The following is a 20,012-nucleotide window of genomic DNA, read 5'->3' on the forward strand; positions in this document are numbered from 1 at the left end:
TTTTTGTGGCTATTAATTACTTATTTCAATGCAAAACTAATATAGCGCCTCAGACTGACGATCATTTGGTGATATATTGCAGAATTTGAGACTATGGAAACAAATATGAGATGGCAAAACCGGTTTTGTTTCATTTTGTTCGATTCCCGTTGAACCGACGGTAATTTTTAATTTTTCGATGTTTGTAATATGAATCACAGTAATGCAGTCTTTTCTGTATCGCTTCGGCGGAGCTACAAATTTGGGGCCCGTCGAAATACATTTTGGCGCCGTATTTCTCTATCACAAAAGTTGCAAAACATTTATCGAAAGCATTTTTGTAACTCCTACGGTGCCCCTATGGTTATGGGGCCTTCTCGCGCAAATGCAACATTTGCTACATTTTAAATCCGCCACTGCACGTCAAAACAAACTCGGGTGCAAGTTTTAAAAGGGTTTTTCTGCTCAATGTTTATGATTATTTTGAACTCTATTTTTTGCGACTATTTTTTGTATTTCCGAGAAAACTTGCGTGCTCCTCCTCCCACTCCCTCAATTTCTGAAATTAAACTAAAGTTGTACTTCCGAGTTGTTTAAAACTAACACCATTCATAAAATTAGAGATTTTGTTTTTCAAGTTTTATCTATTGTTTAGGAAGAATTAAGAACATTAATTAGAAATTGATTAAAGACGTTTTGAATGGTGACATAATTCGGAAAACAAAGGCATTTTGAATTTTTTCTTCGGAAGTGCTGAAGTAGATTCAGAAACTCTTCCGAGGCGTTGGTGGTAGCGGTTTTGAACTAAAAAAATTAAGCCGAAGTTGGGGCCGAAGTTTAACATTGTGAGTTACTCCAAAATCAGAGGGTGACCCCCTAATCCACCCTCGTCGTTTCAAGCATTTCTTAAATATTTAGCGACTTTGGTCAAGAAATGTCATTTTGCGTATTTTTTATACTTGTTTCACTTATATTTTGTAATGCGCCACCTTTTCTGCATCATTAATAGCGATCGATTTTTTTTTTCTGTTGTAACTATTTTTATGTATTTATATAAAATCAATGAATAAGCTATTTTCGTTTTCATCATATGTTTAATAATATGTTATAGAAAAGTTTCAAGGATTTTCTACTATGCAATTTTTTAAATTTCAGAAAATTATTGTTAAATTGAAAAATTTAATTTGAACGTGATTGTAGTGCTTCATAAAAGATTAATCAATCAAATTGTTCAATATTACGTGTGCAAACATCAAATCAAGTAGTATATATATGTATTCAGTTATTAACTTGGTGTAAATATTGAGTTTGTTTATTGTAGCTGCGTTTTAAGAACCTCGCTCATTTCATGGCTATTTCCTTTTTCCGCAAAATTCATGTCACTGTTATACATTTTATGAAAAATGCCAACTTTTCTACTCATAAATTTTAAATAAGTATAAAAATATTCCTATTATGATTTAATATTATAATTTATCTGTTACCTTTTTTGTTTAACTTGATGACTAAAAAATGTCTACGTGCAATCTTTCCACTTTAATAGCGTACTTTGTTGACGGTTTCATAGTTTTTTTTTTTGAATGAATTAACAACATAATTTAATGCTTTTTAACTATGTTTAGTTTACCTAAATCCAAACATTATTACAATAATACTGAAATCTTAGTTATATGTTCAATTAAAAAAAAAAAATCAATTGGTTAAGACTGTCTCTTTGTTTCCCCTCCTTTTTTTTTTTTTTTTTTTTACTGTTGTTCTTTGTCTTCCATCATACAGCAGTCAAAAAAGGAGAAGCATAATTACACCCTATACAGATTGTACGTAATACGATCCAAAAGTTCGAGGGACAAGCTGTATAAAACCTTACCTAGAATAGTTTACATTACCGAAGCACATTCACCTACAAAAGGTCATCTTGAGGGACTATGTACTTCTGCCAGTGTTCATATAACTTTTGGAAAAACTCCTGGAAGCCATTTTTCGCTACATTCTGTGATGCAGCTTTATCTTCTCCTGACGGAAGAAAGCGGCGTCCATGCAAATGCTTTTTTTTGCTGGGAACAGGTAAAAATCACACGGAGCTAAGTCCGACGAAACGTGATGTTATTGGTTTGTCATATCCGAGTATTGACCAATCGAACCGTGCATCCTCAACATGATAGTCGCCTTCTTCCCCACGATGAAGTCAAAACAGCAGGGAAAGAGGCCTTACAGGAGGTTGCGATAAATGTCTTCCAGGAGTCCTTCTAAAAGCTATACGAACGGTGTCAGAAGTGCATAGTCGTTCAAGGTGACTATTTTGTAGATAGATTCACGGTAAATTTTTATACAACTTGTCCTCGAACTTTTAGATCATACTACCTACGTATGAGTTTTCAACTTACTATTTCATAACGTTTTTGAGTGACGTAAGTTTACGCGCATGAAAACATCACAAGAGAATTTGCGATAATTAACTAAGGAGACTTTCAAAATGGATATTTCGATCATCTATATGTTCTTAGGTACATATGCATGTACATATGCGCAGAAAAAACTTCTGAAGTTTAAATTGGATGATCGTAAAATAAAAATTTAGGTCGAAATCTGATTTTTACTTTCTTCTATATCTAATATATAGAAGAAAGTATTGGATTCGTGCAAATTTTCGAATTTCGAATTTTGACGGATTCGAACGTTTTGAGGTGTGCCGAGTCCATTTCGACAATTTTTGGAAAATGTCTGTCTGTCTGTGTGTGTGTGTGTGTATGTATGTATGTGTGTCACGTCTGTGTGTGACCAGTTTTTTGTGGCCGCTCTACAGCAAAAACTACCGCATGAAATCGAACGAAATTTGGTACACTTATGTGCCCCTATGTGAACTTGTGCCCATTAGTTTTTGGCGCGAATTCCTCCAAGGGGGGTGGAGCAATGGGACATTTTTCGAGTTATGCGTGCTTGCTATTCCTCAGGAAGTAACTGGCGGAATCAAACAAAATTTGGTCCATATGTTGGTATTAACAGGAACAGGTGCTGATTCAATTTTGGTGTCAATAACTCAAACGGGGGTTGAGCTATAGAACGTTTTTTGTCGTCAATTGTGACTGCTGTATCTCAAGAAATAATGAACGGAATGAAAGAAAAATTTATCGGCAAGTAGCCCTTAGTGGGTATAAGAACTGATTTTATTTTTGTGTCAACAGCTAAAAAGGGGGGTAGCGCAATCACCCGTTCTTTTTTTCCATTGTGAGTGCCCTATCTCAAGAAGTAATGCTACGTTCTGGTTGAAATTTGGAATATATGTGAATCCATACGTAAACAAGCTTTGGTTCAATTTTGACGCCGATCGCTCCAAGAGGTGTTGATTTTTTTTTTTTTTTTTTTGCGAATAAAAATAGTTTTATTAATGCAACAATAAGAAAGATAAATCGTAATAGATTGTCGTCTGCGTATTTCTCGTGATTTTAATTGTATGGAAATGATCGGAAATATTATCTCAATGATTTAAAATTTTTAACTGTTGCCATCTTATGTTTGTTAACAAATAAAATATTTGTAATTAATTCAAGCAAGGCTTTTGAAATAACTTTCAATTTTCGCTCTTTGCTTTGCTTTTGCAATAATTCAGACATTGGGATGGTCGTCAAGTTTTTGCATGTGTAATTTTGTTTTTGTTGGGAATATTGCTTCCTCGTCAAGCATGGGGAGGGATCAGAAAAAAAAAAAGAAAAATATAGAAGAAAGTTTCGTGATGGCCACAACATACTAGTTTTTTTTTGGGGGGGGGGGGGGGATCACAATTCCTTATTTGTAGAAAGGAAGTAAAGTGAAATGAATCAATAATCCTTTAAATCCCTGACAATCTTATCAATTTATTTCTGTTAGATTTTATTTTTTACTTTTTTTTTTGCCATCGGCCAACAGCATCGGCCATCGGCCATCGGCAATCGGCCATTTGGAGGAAAACAATCGGCCATCGGCCATCGGCCATCTTTGAACAATCGGCATCGGCCCATCGGCCAAAAAATGCCATCGGTCGAGCCCTACCATCGACCGGCCTCATGATGCTACTCCTCTAGCGAAAAACCGTCTCCAGGTTGTGTCCATTTCCTACATACACACATGCACTCACCAACACATGCACACAACTATACACATAACCACACACTCATGCCTGCACACACAGACACAAACACGCCTACATACACACACACACGTGATTGTGAAAAACATAATTTGAATTACAAATGTCAAAATTCAAATTAATTTTTAATTTTTATTTTTACTTTAGGTTCATGAACGATCTCACACAGGCGATAGGCCATTCAAATGCACTATAGGCGATTGTGGAAAGGCTTTTGCTACTGGCTACGGACTTAAAAGTCACACCAGGGTTCATACTGGAGAGACTCCTTATAAGTGCTGTGATGAAACTTGTCAAAAGGCCTTTAAAACATCTGGAGACTTGCAAAAACATGTGCGAACTCATACAGGTAAGTTTTGATCTAGAAATTTTCAACTAGGATCACTAACATACAGGGTTCACCGATATATATCATGATATATATCAGATATTTATTTTGAAAATATCATGATATTTTGATATTTTCGATATTTATTTTTTCAACTATAGTATTTTCATTATAAAAATTATATTTATCATAGTAATATTGTTGATTTATTATTTCAAATAACCAAAAAGTTGTGTGCTATATTTTTATGATGTGTTAATGCATCATTAATGTAATATTCCTTTATTATTTTATATTCATAAAATTATTAGCAATGCAACAATTTTGATTAATTTTAAAACTGCCAAATTAAATATTAAACATTGGTCAAATAAAAAGAAAGAAAATGTTTTATGACTGTGCACCGATTAATGCGTATTTTTTACTACTGAATCACACAACTGTAAAAGTAGCAGAAGAGAAATGAGTAAATCAGCTAATGTTAAATTAACTCCATTAAAATTGATAAAAATGAAAAATGATGCAATAGGTAATTAATAATGAAAGAAACCCTAATTTTAAGTCTACATATTGTTTTAATAATAATAATACAAGAAAATAAAGAGTAAGTTGAGGATGCTTTATTATTTTGAGGACTTTTGTTTGTACTGACTGAAAAATATCAGATATATATCAAAAAATCCGATATGTGGGCAGTTCTCAAAAGGTGGGAACAAAAAAGTTTGAGCAATTTCAAAAATTTTCAAATTTGTCATCAATTTTGCTTTTATTCTATAGTATGCATACCTAGAACACAATATATGAACATGAAAAGACAGCAGGTGTTTGTAAAAATTGTTAATTAGCAAATTAAATCAGCAGTCTGTAGGTAACAGATTTTGGACATTGTTGTCCTGTAGGTAACAGATTTTGGACATCATCATAATGTTTCACCATTTTTGACAATTGTTCTGATTTTTAACTTTTCCAATGAAAATTTTATTTACTACTTTTTGAATTTTGCACTTTAATAATAAAGAGGATATTAATGAAGTACTTGAATGGCTATACATACTGCTCTTTACATATAATAAAGTTAGTTTTTGAATGATTTTGAAGAAGTTGATGAAAGGTAAAAAAAGCTTCAAATTAAATGTAAAAAGTGACATCAGTTTTAATAATGAATACTTTTTCTAATGTCATAAGAATCAAAACGATGTCTAAAAAGAAAATAATTGTGAAAAGAAATTCCTATTTCTATTTGGAGATCATTAAATTATGTTTCCAAAAGAAGAGAAAAAAAATTCTAAAATAATAAAAGCGGGGGGGGGGGGGGGGGAATTGATAGCGCAGGTGATAAAGTCTGCACCAAAAACTGGTGCAGCTGACGATAAACTACATTTGTCAAACTAGAATTCCCCTCTGGTAACCTTTATCTTATCGTATACTGTGTTGTCGCCAACAGAGGTTTGTTTGGCAATTTTAGCGCAAAAGGGCTTTTGTTATGATCATAACCAGCCATGTTTCTACTGTAATTTATGTATTGTTCAATGTGTAACGTATTAATTATGCAAAATACCAATGGATTAAAGAAGATAACATTATAATAACCTTTTTTATTGAGGTTAGAAGACAGTGGATCACCAAAAATCTTAATATATAAAAATCAAAGTCCTGAGATAACATATATACATATATATATATATATATATATATATATATATCAACGCACAGCCGCTGAAGCTTCAGACTTGAAATTTGGCAGGCATGTCCGCATGATTACGAAAGTAACCACTAAGAAAGGATTTTTTGAAATCTCAATTAGTTCAGGAGAAATTAATTAAAACCTCTTAATTTCTGCGAAATTAAAACCTATCATTGAAATTCAAATTCCTTATTTTCGAAGGCTTTCCTGCATTCAAATCATTATTCAGTACTTCATCTCAACTTTTGGTCAATAGCGAACTATAAATTTGATATTGTTTTTGTTTCTCACGTGATTCTTCGAGGCTTTTCTCAAGTCAAATCATATTATTTCTGTCTTTTGCTTTTATTTTTTCAAAACTAGAAACGTAGTTTTTAAGAACATCATCACAGGCGGACTATCCTTTTGAAGTTAGAAGAGTGCAGTTTCCTGTTAAAGTTTGCTTTGCAATAACCATTAATAAGTCACAAGGACATACATTAAAAGTAGCAGGGATCGATTTAAGAGAAGACTTTTTTCACACGGCCAATGTTATAGCACCAGGAAAAAAAACTAAAAATGTTATATACAAAGAAGTTCTTGCTTAAACATAAGTATAACAATAAAATGTGGATGGTCTGTGTTTGCAAGGATAATCAATACTTTAAAAGGATCGTTAATAAGAGTTAAAGATCGGTTACGGACAAGGGCATATATATAAGGAGTCCAGGGACCCCGGGATCCTCCCAAAATTAGGAAAAATTATAGGTAACTAGAGGACCCGACAGACGTTGTTCTGTTCAAACTTTGTAAATTGAAAAGTAAAAAAATTTCAATAAACTATCAAGTGTTTGAAGTAGTTTTGTTGAAAAAAATAAGTAAAAAGAAAAGGTTTTAAGCTGCTTGGTGTCAGAATGCGTATATTTATTACAACTTGATTTATCTAATGCCCACTGAGCAGTTGTTTTATTAACTATTTTTTCTCCCGTACTTGATGGTTTGTTCTTTCAGCCATACTCAAAGGATAAAAAGAGTCCTCAGATATTAAGTGTAAAAAACTAACTACCCATCTAAAACAAACGGGAAATCCCGTTGCAACATCCTCCATATGAAAAAGAAGAAAACAATGAAAAAGATATCGTATAAAAAATGATAAAGGTAAAAACAGTTCTCTGAATAAGCGAAAATCACTCATCCCTCCCCCACCCCTAACGATGTAAAATAAACGCTTTCTTCAACTAAAATGACTAAAATCTCTTTAAAAACGAAAAGCAACTCTTTGCAATTGGAAATAATTCGCCAAATAAACAAAATATACAGTAAATTACATTAACAGTAGCTTTAAATTGTAAACAAATGATCACACAACTCTATTGTTTACAGCCAAAGTCGCCAAGCCACCACGTTACTGTAATCCAGCCGATAAGTGAGCGAAGCCAACTCCGATCGATTAGCGCTCCAATCTTTTGAACGAAAACTTTTTAAACTTCATATATTGCCTAATTTGTTCTTTCCACCAAAGATAAAGATCGTCCACTGCACTGATCTTTTGTGTACAGAACTACCCTGTTGTAATTTATCTGGACGAAAATAAAATTTGTTTCGGCTTTAAATTCCATCATTTTATCCTTTAATAATGTACTGATTAATTAGATAATCCTTAAAGTATTTTTGACATTGGTGCCAAAACTCAGATGGATTTGAGCCGAGAAACAAATGTTGCTAGGTACGGTACTTTCTGATCATTTGGTTAAGAAAACCTAAAGCACCGATCCGGTCACATGGTTCAACTACGACGACAGAACACACGTTTTGCGTGAACCATCCAGTACTTTACTTTAAAATATATCACGGGACCTAAAATCGTTGCTTTTAAGAAATGGAAGGCTTCATTCTCTCTCTACGTTTTATCTATTCTCAATTGACATATCACAGTAGGAAATTTCATTCCAAAAAGCAGAACTGGCTTTCTTATTGTCCTTTGGCAACAGGTTAAATATTTATTTCAGTTCTCGCTCAACAATAGGTTAAAATAAATATTAATCATTTGGGAGGTATAACCATCCAATGTTCAAATTAATTAATTAATTAACAAAAATGTTTCCGATTCGATCCATCGCGCTTCGAAACCATGCTTGCACACAAAAAATTTGATCAAAATTGATCCAGCCGTTTAAAAGCCTTATGGTGACAAACGTCCGCACAGAAGATTTTTATATATTAAAATAAGTAATTATTATTACAGGAGATTTTCGAAACTAGGTGCACCAAGCACTGTTAACCCCAGCTAATTCCACTACCCGAGCAATGCCGGGTACGGGAATGCTAGTTATGAATAAACGGACATAATTATCGGCGTCAAGATCGTAACGCCATTTGGACATCTCACATGTATGTTTAAGAAAAATGATTTTTCTTCGAAGATACTGCATAAAAAGCTTATGAAAACACTTTTAAACAATTAAAAATTGATTCTGAGGATCGATAAATACCTTTAAAACGAAATCATATACTTAGTTCTCAAATAATAGCATTGTAAAGATCGTAACTTTTGGACATGCATCAAATTTCAAACTTACTTTTTTCTAAAATCGTTTACAAAGTAAATAATCTGTTTTTACTTTTGTTATTTGTGTAAAATATTAACAAAAAATTATTCAGTGTAAGACTCATACCTTTAATTTTTTATTTATTTATTTATTTATTTTTTTTGAAACGTATGGAAATAATTAAAAAAAAATTTTTTTAATGGTACATTTGCTCAGTTAACGTTTTGGTATGTCCAAAATTGTGCCTTTCAGCAAAGAAAATATTCTGTTAAGGGCACTTGAAGAGCATTTTTTCCATAATTTATGTCAATTCTTGTCTCTATACAGCATTATATTTTGAATCAAAAATTTTTGAGTTAATGAAAATGAAAGTTATTTGATGTTGAAGCTTCAAAATTGAGGTTTGTGTTTGCTCCCACCTTTTGAGAACTGCCCATGTATCAAAATATCATGATATTTTCGAACCCTGCTAACATACCTGATGAATCTGTTTTTCGTGAAGCATCCAGTGTTTTGAAGCTGTCTCCTAATTTCCCACTTAAGTTTTTTCTTCCACTAAAAAAAAAGCTGAAGTCATTTTTAAAACCTGCCATAAACCCTTAGTTGATTGAGCAATTCAAAAAATGATGAATTAGCAAAAACTAACCCAAACCAAATATTTTCCTTTTTGTTAATTCTTAATTTGCCCAGAAATTCCAACAATCAATGTGGCGAGATAGAAATAAAATTCTGAAATTATTTACATTAAAAATTTCTCTTTATTTTCCGTTTTCATATTTCTGATGAAAAATATGATCTTTTTGCCTCTATACTGGAAGTTGATTTTTTTAAATCCGTGATTATGATTAAGCATTGTGTAAAGGCTAGTGAATGAAATTTGGGTTTATTTTCATTAAGACCTTGATTCAGAATTGTGTAAACAAAATCCTGTTATGATTTTGTGCCTAGAGCTATCATCTAAGTTCCTAGGACTTTATTTGAAAATGACTGTATTTAGTTTTAAGTTTTATTATTCTCTTGTATGTATTATTACACCATTGTTATTTTTGTAGCTGTTTTAAACAATGGAGGAGAAAGTCATGGCAAGTTATAAGGGGAAAATGCTATAATATATCGTAAACTATTGCAGCTCACCCTTTTTACTTTTGTGTTGACGTAACTCTAGGACTCGACCGATGCATCGGCGCCGATGGTTCAACAATTTAGCCATCGGCATCGACTGCCGATGCTAACTTGCAGGAAACATCGGCCCATCGGCCATAAAAAAACATCGAAAAGCCGATGGAATTGGCCGATGTTTTCGAAAAAAAGGACCTTTGTTGTTTTACTTTTTAATACAAAGTAAAGGGAGTTATTGTTTTTATATAAAATTGCTTACTGAAATTTCAGTATGAATTTCTATTTTAGTCACTCCTGAAACAGTTTTTAATACTGCATTCAGCTACTAAACAAGTTAATAATTGCGTTGTTTCTTGCGGCTGGATGTACGTATGTATCTCTCATATGCCATAACTCAAAAATGGTAAGCTGTAGAAGGCTAAATTTTCGCATGTGGGGTGTGCGTACGCTCCAGTTGTGCACTTCCCTTTTTGTTTTCGATCGGGTGTTCTAAAAAGCCTATTTACTCATTTTTGCCGAATTTGAGACCATGGAAATAAATATGAGATGGCGAAACCGGTTTTGTTTCATTTTCTTAGATTCCCGTTGAACCAACGTTAATTTTTAATGTTTTGATATTTGTAATATGAATTACAGTAATGCAGTCTTTTCTGTATTGCTTCGGCGGAGCTACAAGTTTGAGGTCCGTCGAAATACATTTTGGGACTCTATTTCTCTATCACAGAAGTTGTAAAAAATTTATCATACACATTTTTATAACTCCTACGGTGCCCCTATGGTTATGGGCCTCTCGCGCAATTGCAACATTTGCTATATTTTAAAACCGCCACTGCACGTTAAAACAAACTCGGGTGCAAGTTTTCAAATGGTTTTTGTGCTCAATGTTTATGATTATTTTGAACTCGATTTTTTACTACTATTTTTTGTATTTCGAAGAACACTTGCGTGCCCCTCTTCCCATTCCTTCAATTTCTGAAATTAAACTCTAGTTGTACGTACTTCTGAGTTGTTTAAAACTAACACCATTCATAAAATTAGATTTTTTTTTTTTTTTCAAACTTTATCTATTGTTTAGGAAGAATTTAGAGCATTAATGTAAGAAATTGGTTAAAGATGTTTTGAATGGTTGTTGCAACTCGTGATTGCGAAAAACATAATTTGAATTCAAAGTTTCAGAATTCAAATTGGAGTTTTTTGGGGGGAGGTGGGTCACAGTTTTTTTTGCTGTTGTTCTTTGTCTGCCATCATACAGCAGTCAAAAAAGGGGAAGCATAACTACACCCTATACAGATTGTACGTAGTACGATCCAAAAGTTCGGGGAACAAACTTTATAAAACCTTACCCAGAATATTTCACATTACTGAAGCACATCCACCTTCAAAAGGTCACCTTGAGGGACTATGTACTTCTGTCAGTGTTCATGTAACTTTTGGAAACAGTCCTGGAAGCCATTTTTCGCTACCTTCTGTGATGCAGCTTTATCTTCTCCTGATGGAAGAAAGCGGTGTCCATGCAAATGTTTTTTATTTGCTGGGAACAGGTAAAAGTCACACGGAGCTAAGTCCGACGAAACGTTATGTTATTTGTTTGTCATATCAGAGTGTTGACTAATCGAACCAAGCATCTTCAACATGAAAGTCGCCTTCTTCCCCACGATGAAGATAAAGCAGCAGCGCAAAAAGGAGGTTAAATCTGTTACAGGAGTTCTTCTAAAAGTTATACAAACGTTGGCAGAAGTGCAGAATCGCTCAAGGTGACTATTTTGTAGATAGATGTATTTTGATAATGCGAACTATTCAGGGTAAGGTTTTATACAACTTGTCCTTGAACTTTTAGATAATACTACCTACGTATGAGTTTTCAACTTACTATTTCTTAACGTTTTTGAGTGACGCAAGTTTACGCGCATGAAGACATCACAAGAGAATTTGCAATAATTAAGGAGGCGTTCAAAATGGATATTTCGGTCATCTATATGTTCTTAGGTAGATATGAATGTACAGATGTGCCGAAAAAAACTTGTGAAGTTTAACTTGGTGGTTGTGGGGGTGATCGTAAAATAGAAATTTAGGTCGAAATCTGATTTTTTTTTTTTTTGTAATTACAATTCCTTATTCGTAGAAAGGAAGTCAAGTGAAATGAACCAATTAATGATCCTTTAAATCCCTGAAAATTTTATCAATTTATTTGTGTTAGGTTTTTTTTTTGTCCATCGGCAATCGGCCATTCGGAGAAAAACAATCAGCCATCTTTGAACAATCGGCATCGGCCCATCAGCCAAAAAATGCCATCGGTCGAGCCCTACCTAACTCAACAACTTATCTTTAAATTTTAATGTATAGTTTCATTTGACACATCAGTTACTAAATGGGATATTAGTTAAATTCCCTCCATGTTATTTTTTCACCAGAGGACATTTTTTATAAAATTGTTCATTGTTGTGCCTAAGGCTACATAGTTGTCTTGTACTTACAACCTTGTTGTTTTTGTTGAAAATGTTTTTGTAAAGTAATGAAAATGTACATGTAATTTTTAGAATCAATTTTTAAATGATAATAAACAATTTATGCAAATAATTAAATTTCACTATTAATTTTTCACAGTAATTTAAATATAGTATAACTTCAATTTAACGATATCCTCAACTTAATGGTGCGTTTCACTGGTACAGATTTGACTGCATTGAATGTCTATGTTCCTCGATTTAAAGATATCCTGGGTTTAATGCTATTTTTTCCCAGTAACCCAGTAACCAATTTTCCTAGTTTGTACCAATAGCCCTTCACACTCGTTATATTGGGGTTATACTGTAGTTAGTATATGATAAACCAATGCTATTTGCTAATATTGTTACATTTATGAAATACATGTACGGTTGTTTCCTATTTATTACTGTTTAAAACCTAATTTTTTTCTTATAGCTCTAGAAGCATTGGTGTATTGTACCAATAGCCATTTGTAATTTTTTGTTTTAAATTCCAATTCATGAATAGACGTTTGAGGCAGTGAGAAGCAAAAGGAGGTAAGTGCTAAAATTTAAAATTTGGAGATAAACATTACAAATGGTAGAGGAACCTTTCCTCTGCCTCGGAGCATGTGATAGTACTAATAGCCCTGGTAGGTTATGCTATACAACATGATTTAGAGAGAAAAAATCAATGAAAGCCTACTGAGCACCCCAACTTTAAAGCATTTTATTCAAAACTTGAAAATGTCCACTTCCATCTCTTTGCTTCTCACTGCCTCATTTATGGAGGTATTTGTGTATCATGGGATTTTTTTATTACTTATTTGTTAATGTTACTGATTTTAAATTATTGTGTCAAGAAAAGTTCATCATTTTCTTATTTAATTATGAAATTCGTAGTTGGATTATTAAATTGCCATTTGTCATTTTTGGAGTTTTAAGGTGCCCACACTGAGCAAAAAATATTCGTTTTAGGTGAAAGACCATTTAAATGCCCATACAATGGCTGTGATAGAGCTTTTACTACATCGAATATTAGAAAAGTCCATATAAGAACACATACAGGAGAGAGGCCTTATAAGTGTGAGGAAGAAGGATGTGGGCGAGCATTCGCTAGTGCAACAAACTACAAAAACCACATTAGAATTCATACAGGTATACATTGAACACTTCTGTTTTGTTTCCATTTTTAAATAATAAAATTAAAAGTTGACTTTATAGAGTTATCTTTTTGTTAAATGTGAACACAAATGAACATTTATATTTTAGTCATAAACCAAACCTTGTGAATCCTCATTTATTTTGGAGCCTCCCTTTCTTGATTGTGTAATGATACACAACCCTTTCCATTTTGTTCTCCCTCCAGCCCCTTGTACTATACTTGAATCAAATTCTATTTTATTCTATGAGTGTGGAATGTACATTTTATTCTAATTGTATTGCATTTTTGAATTAAATTATTTTTTTTGCATGGAGGGTAGCAGAATTTTCATTTTCTCCTCATTGTAAGACATATTTTAATTGAATTCTTTTTCTATGAAGAGCAAGAGTTTTGTTCTGTTGTAATTATAACGGGTCTTTAAGTTTAATTTCTTTAGGGGAAAGATTTTGGTTTTATTCTAATTGTTATGCACATTTCAATATATTTTTACTCAAATGGGGGCTCGACAATTTTCACTTTCTACTGATTGTAATGCATATTTTAGCTAAAATAATATTATACGTTTAAGAGTGCTTATTTTTTCCGTGGTTATATATTTGTTTTTAATTGTTCTTTTTTAAGAAATATTTGTTTTCATATTTTCATTAGAATGATTGGCTCACTAATTGATCGGAATACACTTTGCTTGCAAATGTGCTTTGTTATGATAGTGCAGTTGCTTGTCGATATGGACGATAAATAATAGAGTTGGTGGATTATTTTAGCAATTGTCAATGTGATTTAATGCACCCTTTATAGGAGTAGTGGGGGAGAGAAAGAGATTTTTGTTTATTAAAGCGACTTCTTTTAAACTCTTAGCATGGGCTTCCATGTGCAGGTAATGCTTGTATGTGTCTATGTATATAGGTGAACAATAAAAGGATAAAAAAATGAAAGAAAATAAACTATGTTTGAGCATGCAGTTATTATTTAAAGTAGTCAGTTTGATTTCATTGAAAATATCATATATCAAGCAAAATATCCGTTCCATATGAAAATATCAGATGCTTGCGATAACATCATGACATTTTCAAACTCTGTGATTTGGTAAAATCAGTAGTATTTGACTTTTTAGTTTGTTTTACCGTAAAACTAGTATAGATATTTATTCTTACAATGCATATCATTATGTTATTTTTTTAACGGACAATATATGTGGATACATATAAAATATTCTGTATTTGATGCAATTATACCATGTTTACTAATTGAAACTTGATAAAATACTTGTATATTTCCATTAGGAGAGAAACCTTATGTTTGTAATGTTACTGGCTGTAACAGGAGATTTACAGAATACTCGAGTCTTTATAAGCATCATGTTGTACATACGCATTCAAAGCCTTACCTTTGCAGCCTATGTGGGAAAACCTATCGGCAAATATCAACTTTAGCAATGCACAAAAGAACAGCTCATGGAGTTATTGAGCAGAATGATAGTGATCTAATTTTGACTGCTGAAGAAAAACCTTCTGGTAAGAAGATTACATAGAACTCATATTAGATACATCTTTTTTACCTTTACAATGATTTGTGATTGTTACCACAATACATTAGGGTTGTTTAGTGATGTAATTAAGAGACAGGGATGGATACAGGGAAGGGGCAATCGCCCCTCCCTTGAGGGACTCTCCATTGGTAATTTTTCAAAAATGAAGTTCAAAAATGTTTTGGAATAAAGGCTAAAACCTTTGTGATCAATATTTTAAAATAAGAATACATAGTAAAAAGTAAGTAATAAAAATCATTTGCCCCTCCCTCGAAAAATTTCTGGATCCACCCTTGTTAAGAGATTCTAAAAAAAAAACACTTTCTGGTTGTTTTCTTTTTTACCAATCACACGTGCAGTAAATGAAAAGAAGATAAGTTTTCAACTTCAACTGTTACTTTTTTCAGGACGTTTTTAAAGTTGTTCAAAAGTGTGATTTTGAATCTTAGTAAAAATAGTTAAATAATAAAAAAAAAACTGTAATGCCTTTTTTAAAATAGCAAGTTTATTTACCAGAAATGCTTGACATTTCCTTAAACCAGTTGACTGTTTTGTAAAAATTTTCTTCTAATTTGGTTGCATGTATTTTCTCTGTACTTAAATATAACACAAAAAGCACGAATTTCTTTGATTTTATGCCATTAAATTTATGAAAAGAATTCTTCAAAATCAAATGAAGGAAAATCAATGGTAGATAGCCTCTGTTGATGTTTGTTGGAATATCGTAAAAGTATTCAATATGTACCTTTCAAAATGTAGTCCTGCTATTATCTTGGGTCTGAGTGGCACAAACTATGCACTATTTTCTTTATTTTAGTGTACAGACTTTTTATGTAACTGCTGTAATAGCATTTATTCACCTTATGCAAAATGGCAAAATAAATCTTGTGAGTTGACACTCCCCCCCCCCCCACCCATTCATTCCTTTTTTTAATAAGGAGGGGGGGGGGTGTTTTTTTTAGCATAAAATGTAAATTATCTTTATTATTGTTATTTATTTTTGCCTTCATCTTTTACAAAACTTTTTTCGCGAGGATTGCTCAGTCAAAAATTGTTTTGAATATTTCAGTTACATATTTAGTTTGATATTTTTTCACCAAAGGTACCATCTTCAATCACACAAATGTTGCAGATATTGTCAAATATTACCAGAGTTTGGGGCTTATGATCAGAATGCATAACTAATAAATGTAATAGTGTAGTTTAAAGACTTCCAAATTTGATTCAAATGTTTTTTCTTTTTTAATTTCATCAATTATATTCTTACTTGAAATTTATGTGTGTAAACATGGTTTTTCTTCCTAGAATCGGAAATTTCAGAACCTGAAACTTCAGAACCTAAAATCAAAATTGAAAATTCTAAATCTCTGAAGATACAAGATGATTGTGTCGTGAAGAAAAAAGACCATAAAAGTGTACTTAAAACTAATAGTGGATCGTCTGTAAGTTCCTTTTATTTCTTATATTCTTCTTTTTCTCGCCTTTTTGAAATTAGACCTAAATTTATTGCTTAGCAATCACACATATATATAATATAATTTTAAATATGCACTTTGGTATTTATTCCACTTCCAACTGATGCCGGTGTTTCCTTCAGTCAAAAGTACTCCTTTTAGTTACAGAAATTGATAGAATAAGTAAAAAAAAAACAAATATGGAGCCAAAAAAATACTTTTATTTTCGCAACATTTAATTTTTGATTAATTTTGTAAAGTGTCAGATTTTTATAAAAAATAAAAGTTTCATTGTTTGATGTCACAAGTGAAGACGATATGTCTTGAATCAGAGTGTATGGTTGTCTTTTCTGGAAAGATAGTGCTTTTTGGTGATTTTTCACTGCAAGTAATTGTAAGTCGTCGAGAATCGTTTGTCAAATGAAAATATTTTATTTAACTAAGTTTGGTAATGTTCTGAAACTTAGTTCTGATAATCCTGACTTGTTCACTTTTGGCATCAACAGCGAAATTGAAACAGCAACTGAATGTCTTTTAAGATTTTTTAAGAGAAAAAAAATAAGTCAAAATTTTTTAAAAATATAACTTACCCCATGTTTTTGACCATGCTCTTTCAGAAAATATTTTTTTAAAAATAGGAAATAACCCAATTGTTGCCTTTTGCCTCATCGTAGTATTAGAATTCATTTGATATCCTTTAAGTTTGGGAATAAAACTAGTGTGGAATTCTCTTGCACTGATTATCATTCACTTTGTATGAGCTTCATATAATGTTTTTGTTTCTTATCAGAAAAATATGTTATTTTTAGGGGTCATCTAGTGCAAATTCATCTATAAGTAAAAACTTACCTACTATAGTGACTTTGCAAAGTGATCATTCTAATCAAGTATTGCATGAGGTAAGCTTTCAATTTTTATGCCTTCTTAATTTATTTGATATAGTGTTGTGTTTTAAGCAGTTTTTTTGAGAGAAATCAGCCATGAGGTTTCTTTCCATTTATGTGTACAAATTCAGTTGCGCTTCTGAAATTTTTCGAATCAACATGGATTTCAACCGGAGAAGAATAAAATTATAAATTGTTTTCTCCTTATTAGCCATTTAACTTGTTATTTAGTTATCACCCCCCCCCCCTTCCCCTCTTCTGCATGCTGTGATTTGAAAGCTTCTGTTCAACAAAACAAAAAGTTGTAGGACCTTTTTTTGTTTTTAGGCACGTGCCAAAACAGGAAAAATTCGTAACACTGTTGCCTTCTAATGAGTTAAGAAGCAACCCAAACCTTGGAAAAGAGGAAAGAAATCCTTCGGGGGCACATAGATCCCTACCCCTTATTTTAGGAAAATTAGATTTTGGAATGTATGTTACCTCACCCATGCCAAAAAGCTTAATTTTAGCTTTAAATTTTGAATATAAAAATATTTTTGTCAATTTGTTTCAAAATTGATTTCATGTGAAGAATTTTAATGTGTCATTGAATTAATCAGATGTGTTAGAAATAGTAAAGCATTTTATGAAAAGCAGAAAAAAATCTGCTGCATTCTCCCCCCCCCCCCCCCCCCATCTTTTCTCCCCAATTTACTAACTCCTTTCCTCTCTAGTTCAGATAGGATTTGGGCTATTCTACAGAAAACGATCATTTTGTCCGGCTCGTAACGCCTCACGTATTTTATCAAAAATAATACTTTAAAATATTAGTTACCAAATTTTTTGTGCTTAACAAACTTATCACAAACTTATGTGTGACTTCTTAAGCAAAAGGTTTCGTCATCACCCTTTAAAGTTTTTACTTTTTAATGAAATATGGAGCCATCATGTGCGGAAAATGGGGTTGACTTTTTCGTAGAATGGCCCATTTGGCTTAGTCAGTTGTTTCCTGTCTAAAAGAGATTTTTGCCCTGGCATTTTTTTATGAACAGGTAGTGATTTCAATATAAACAGCTATGTACTTAACATTTGTTAATCTTTGCTGACATGCAGATAGATGTTGCTAGGGTTCATTTTGAAGCCATTGAAATACGTTGATAAATTTGAGAAGTAAGATACACAAACCCAATAAACAATAAGTACCATACTAAGTGATAAATTCCAACGATAAAAACCAAATGTTTTTTGCAGGAAAAGGAGAAATGTGTTCCATTTTGATTTTTCATATAGCAGTAGTGATAAATTCGAACGATAAAAAACAAGTTTTCTTAAAGATGAATTAAAAGATAACAGGGATAGGAGAAATGTGTTCTGTCTCGATTTTTCACGATTGATTATTTCATGCATAAAAAAAATCAGCTTTTGATTGCAATATTTTTGAATTTTCAGCTGCTTTTTTCTCCATTTTCACAATGTAATTGTTAGTGTAAAAAACTGCTTGATAGCATTTTTGAAGTGTTTTTTCAATACATGAAATACTCTTGTCGAGGCATTAAAAAAATTTCTGCAGGCAGAGTCTCAGCACGTCAAAACCCTGGTATCAGTTGGCTCTCTGTTTAACGACACTCTATTTAACTACTTTCTCTATTTAACGACGGCTTTTCATGATCCCAGATGGTCCACTGTAGTGTTAAAAGCATTCTATTTAAGGACGCTTTCTACTTAAGGACGATTTTTTGTGGTCCCATGAAAGTCATTAAACAAAGAGCCAACTGTACTTATTCATTGTTTGTAAACTAGAAACTCTGTATTTAATATTATATGTGCTGCAATTTTTTTCATGTTTTTGATTTTTTTTTTCTTTTTAGCAGCCTCTATATGCACTTCAAGTCACGGAAGATGGCTCGACCACCATGCAACAGATTGTATTGGTTACTGATCCTGCACAAATAGCAGCTTTTCAGCAGCTTGCACAACAGGGACAACTCAATGCTGTTATAGCTTCGGCCGATGACAGCTCAGCGTCTGAAAACACTTAACTGATCATTAAGTCATGCAAAAATCCTTTTTCCTCTTAAGCCGAATAGTTGCCTTTTTTTAAGAATGAAAGTTGAATTGTTCAAGAAACGAATGTATATAATTATAAATCTAGTTGTAACTGTATACTAGTCATATTTTGACTTCTAACTAATAAATTCTTCTCCGTTATTTGTTTTCTTGCAAATCACATTTTTCTTGGTACTTTCACAAGTAATTCAGTTACCGGTGACAAACGAACGGATGAAAAGGTATATATACTACTTGTCCAGTGGCGTAGCTAGACCCTACTTTCGGGGGGGGGGGTTACTTCTTATATATATATATATATATATATATATATATATATATATATATATATATATATATATATATATATATATGTAAGTTTTTTTAGTATTAAAAAAATAAGAGGGAGGGGAATCTTACATACTTTGGAATGGGGTGCCCCAATTCCGATACTTGTGTCAAACAAAACAAAAGCAAAGAAATTTTTTTTAATGTTATAGAAAATTCCACTTTTTTTTTTCTTTTCCCTCTATTTAATTTAAAGTGAAATTTTCTAGCAACGTCTTGTCAAAAGCAGTCTATCCAACTCAGTGGGAAATCACATATCTGATGAGCGTGTTCCGTTCATTTCAGTGTGACTGCTTAATTTAGAGGCTAACACACATCTGCAAAATCTGGCATCCCTGAAAGCTAATAGGTACTTCCATTTCCGCCTGTAAACTGGATGTTT

At 32.4% G+C, this 20,012-nt stretch overlaps 1 protein-coding gene across 1 annotated transcript in view; it reads left to right on the forward strand.

The window, feature by feature from the left end:
* The window catches only part of LOC129228350 (zinc finger protein 76-like), a 32,930-nt gene extending 13,480 nt beyond the window's left edge, over nucleotides 1–19,450 (forward strand). Inside the window, 7 exon segments of the mRNA XM_054863029.1 lie at nucleotides 2,484–2,491; nucleotides 4,250–4,451; nucleotides 13,205–13,384; nucleotides 14,675–14,905; nucleotides 16,225–16,361; nucleotides 17,183–17,272; nucleotides 19,105–19,450. Of these exon segments, the coding sequence (XP_054719004.1) occupies nucleotides 2,484–2,491; nucleotides 4,250–4,451; nucleotides 13,205–13,384; nucleotides 14,675–14,905; nucleotides 16,225–16,361; nucleotides 17,183–17,272; nucleotides 19,105–19,275 (1,019 nt within the window). The 3' untranslated portion in view covers nucleotides 19,276–19,450.
* The last annotated feature ends 562 nt before the right edge of the window (nucleotides 19,451–20,012 follow it).

This window comes from Uloborus diversus, chromosome 8 (genome assembly GCF_026930045.1).
Source record: "Uloborus diversus isolate 005 chromosome 8, Udiv.v.3.1, whole genome shotgun sequence".
Classification (NCBI taxonomy): Eukaryota; Metazoa; Arthropoda; class Arachnida; order Araneae; family Uloboridae; genus Uloborus; species Uloborus diversus.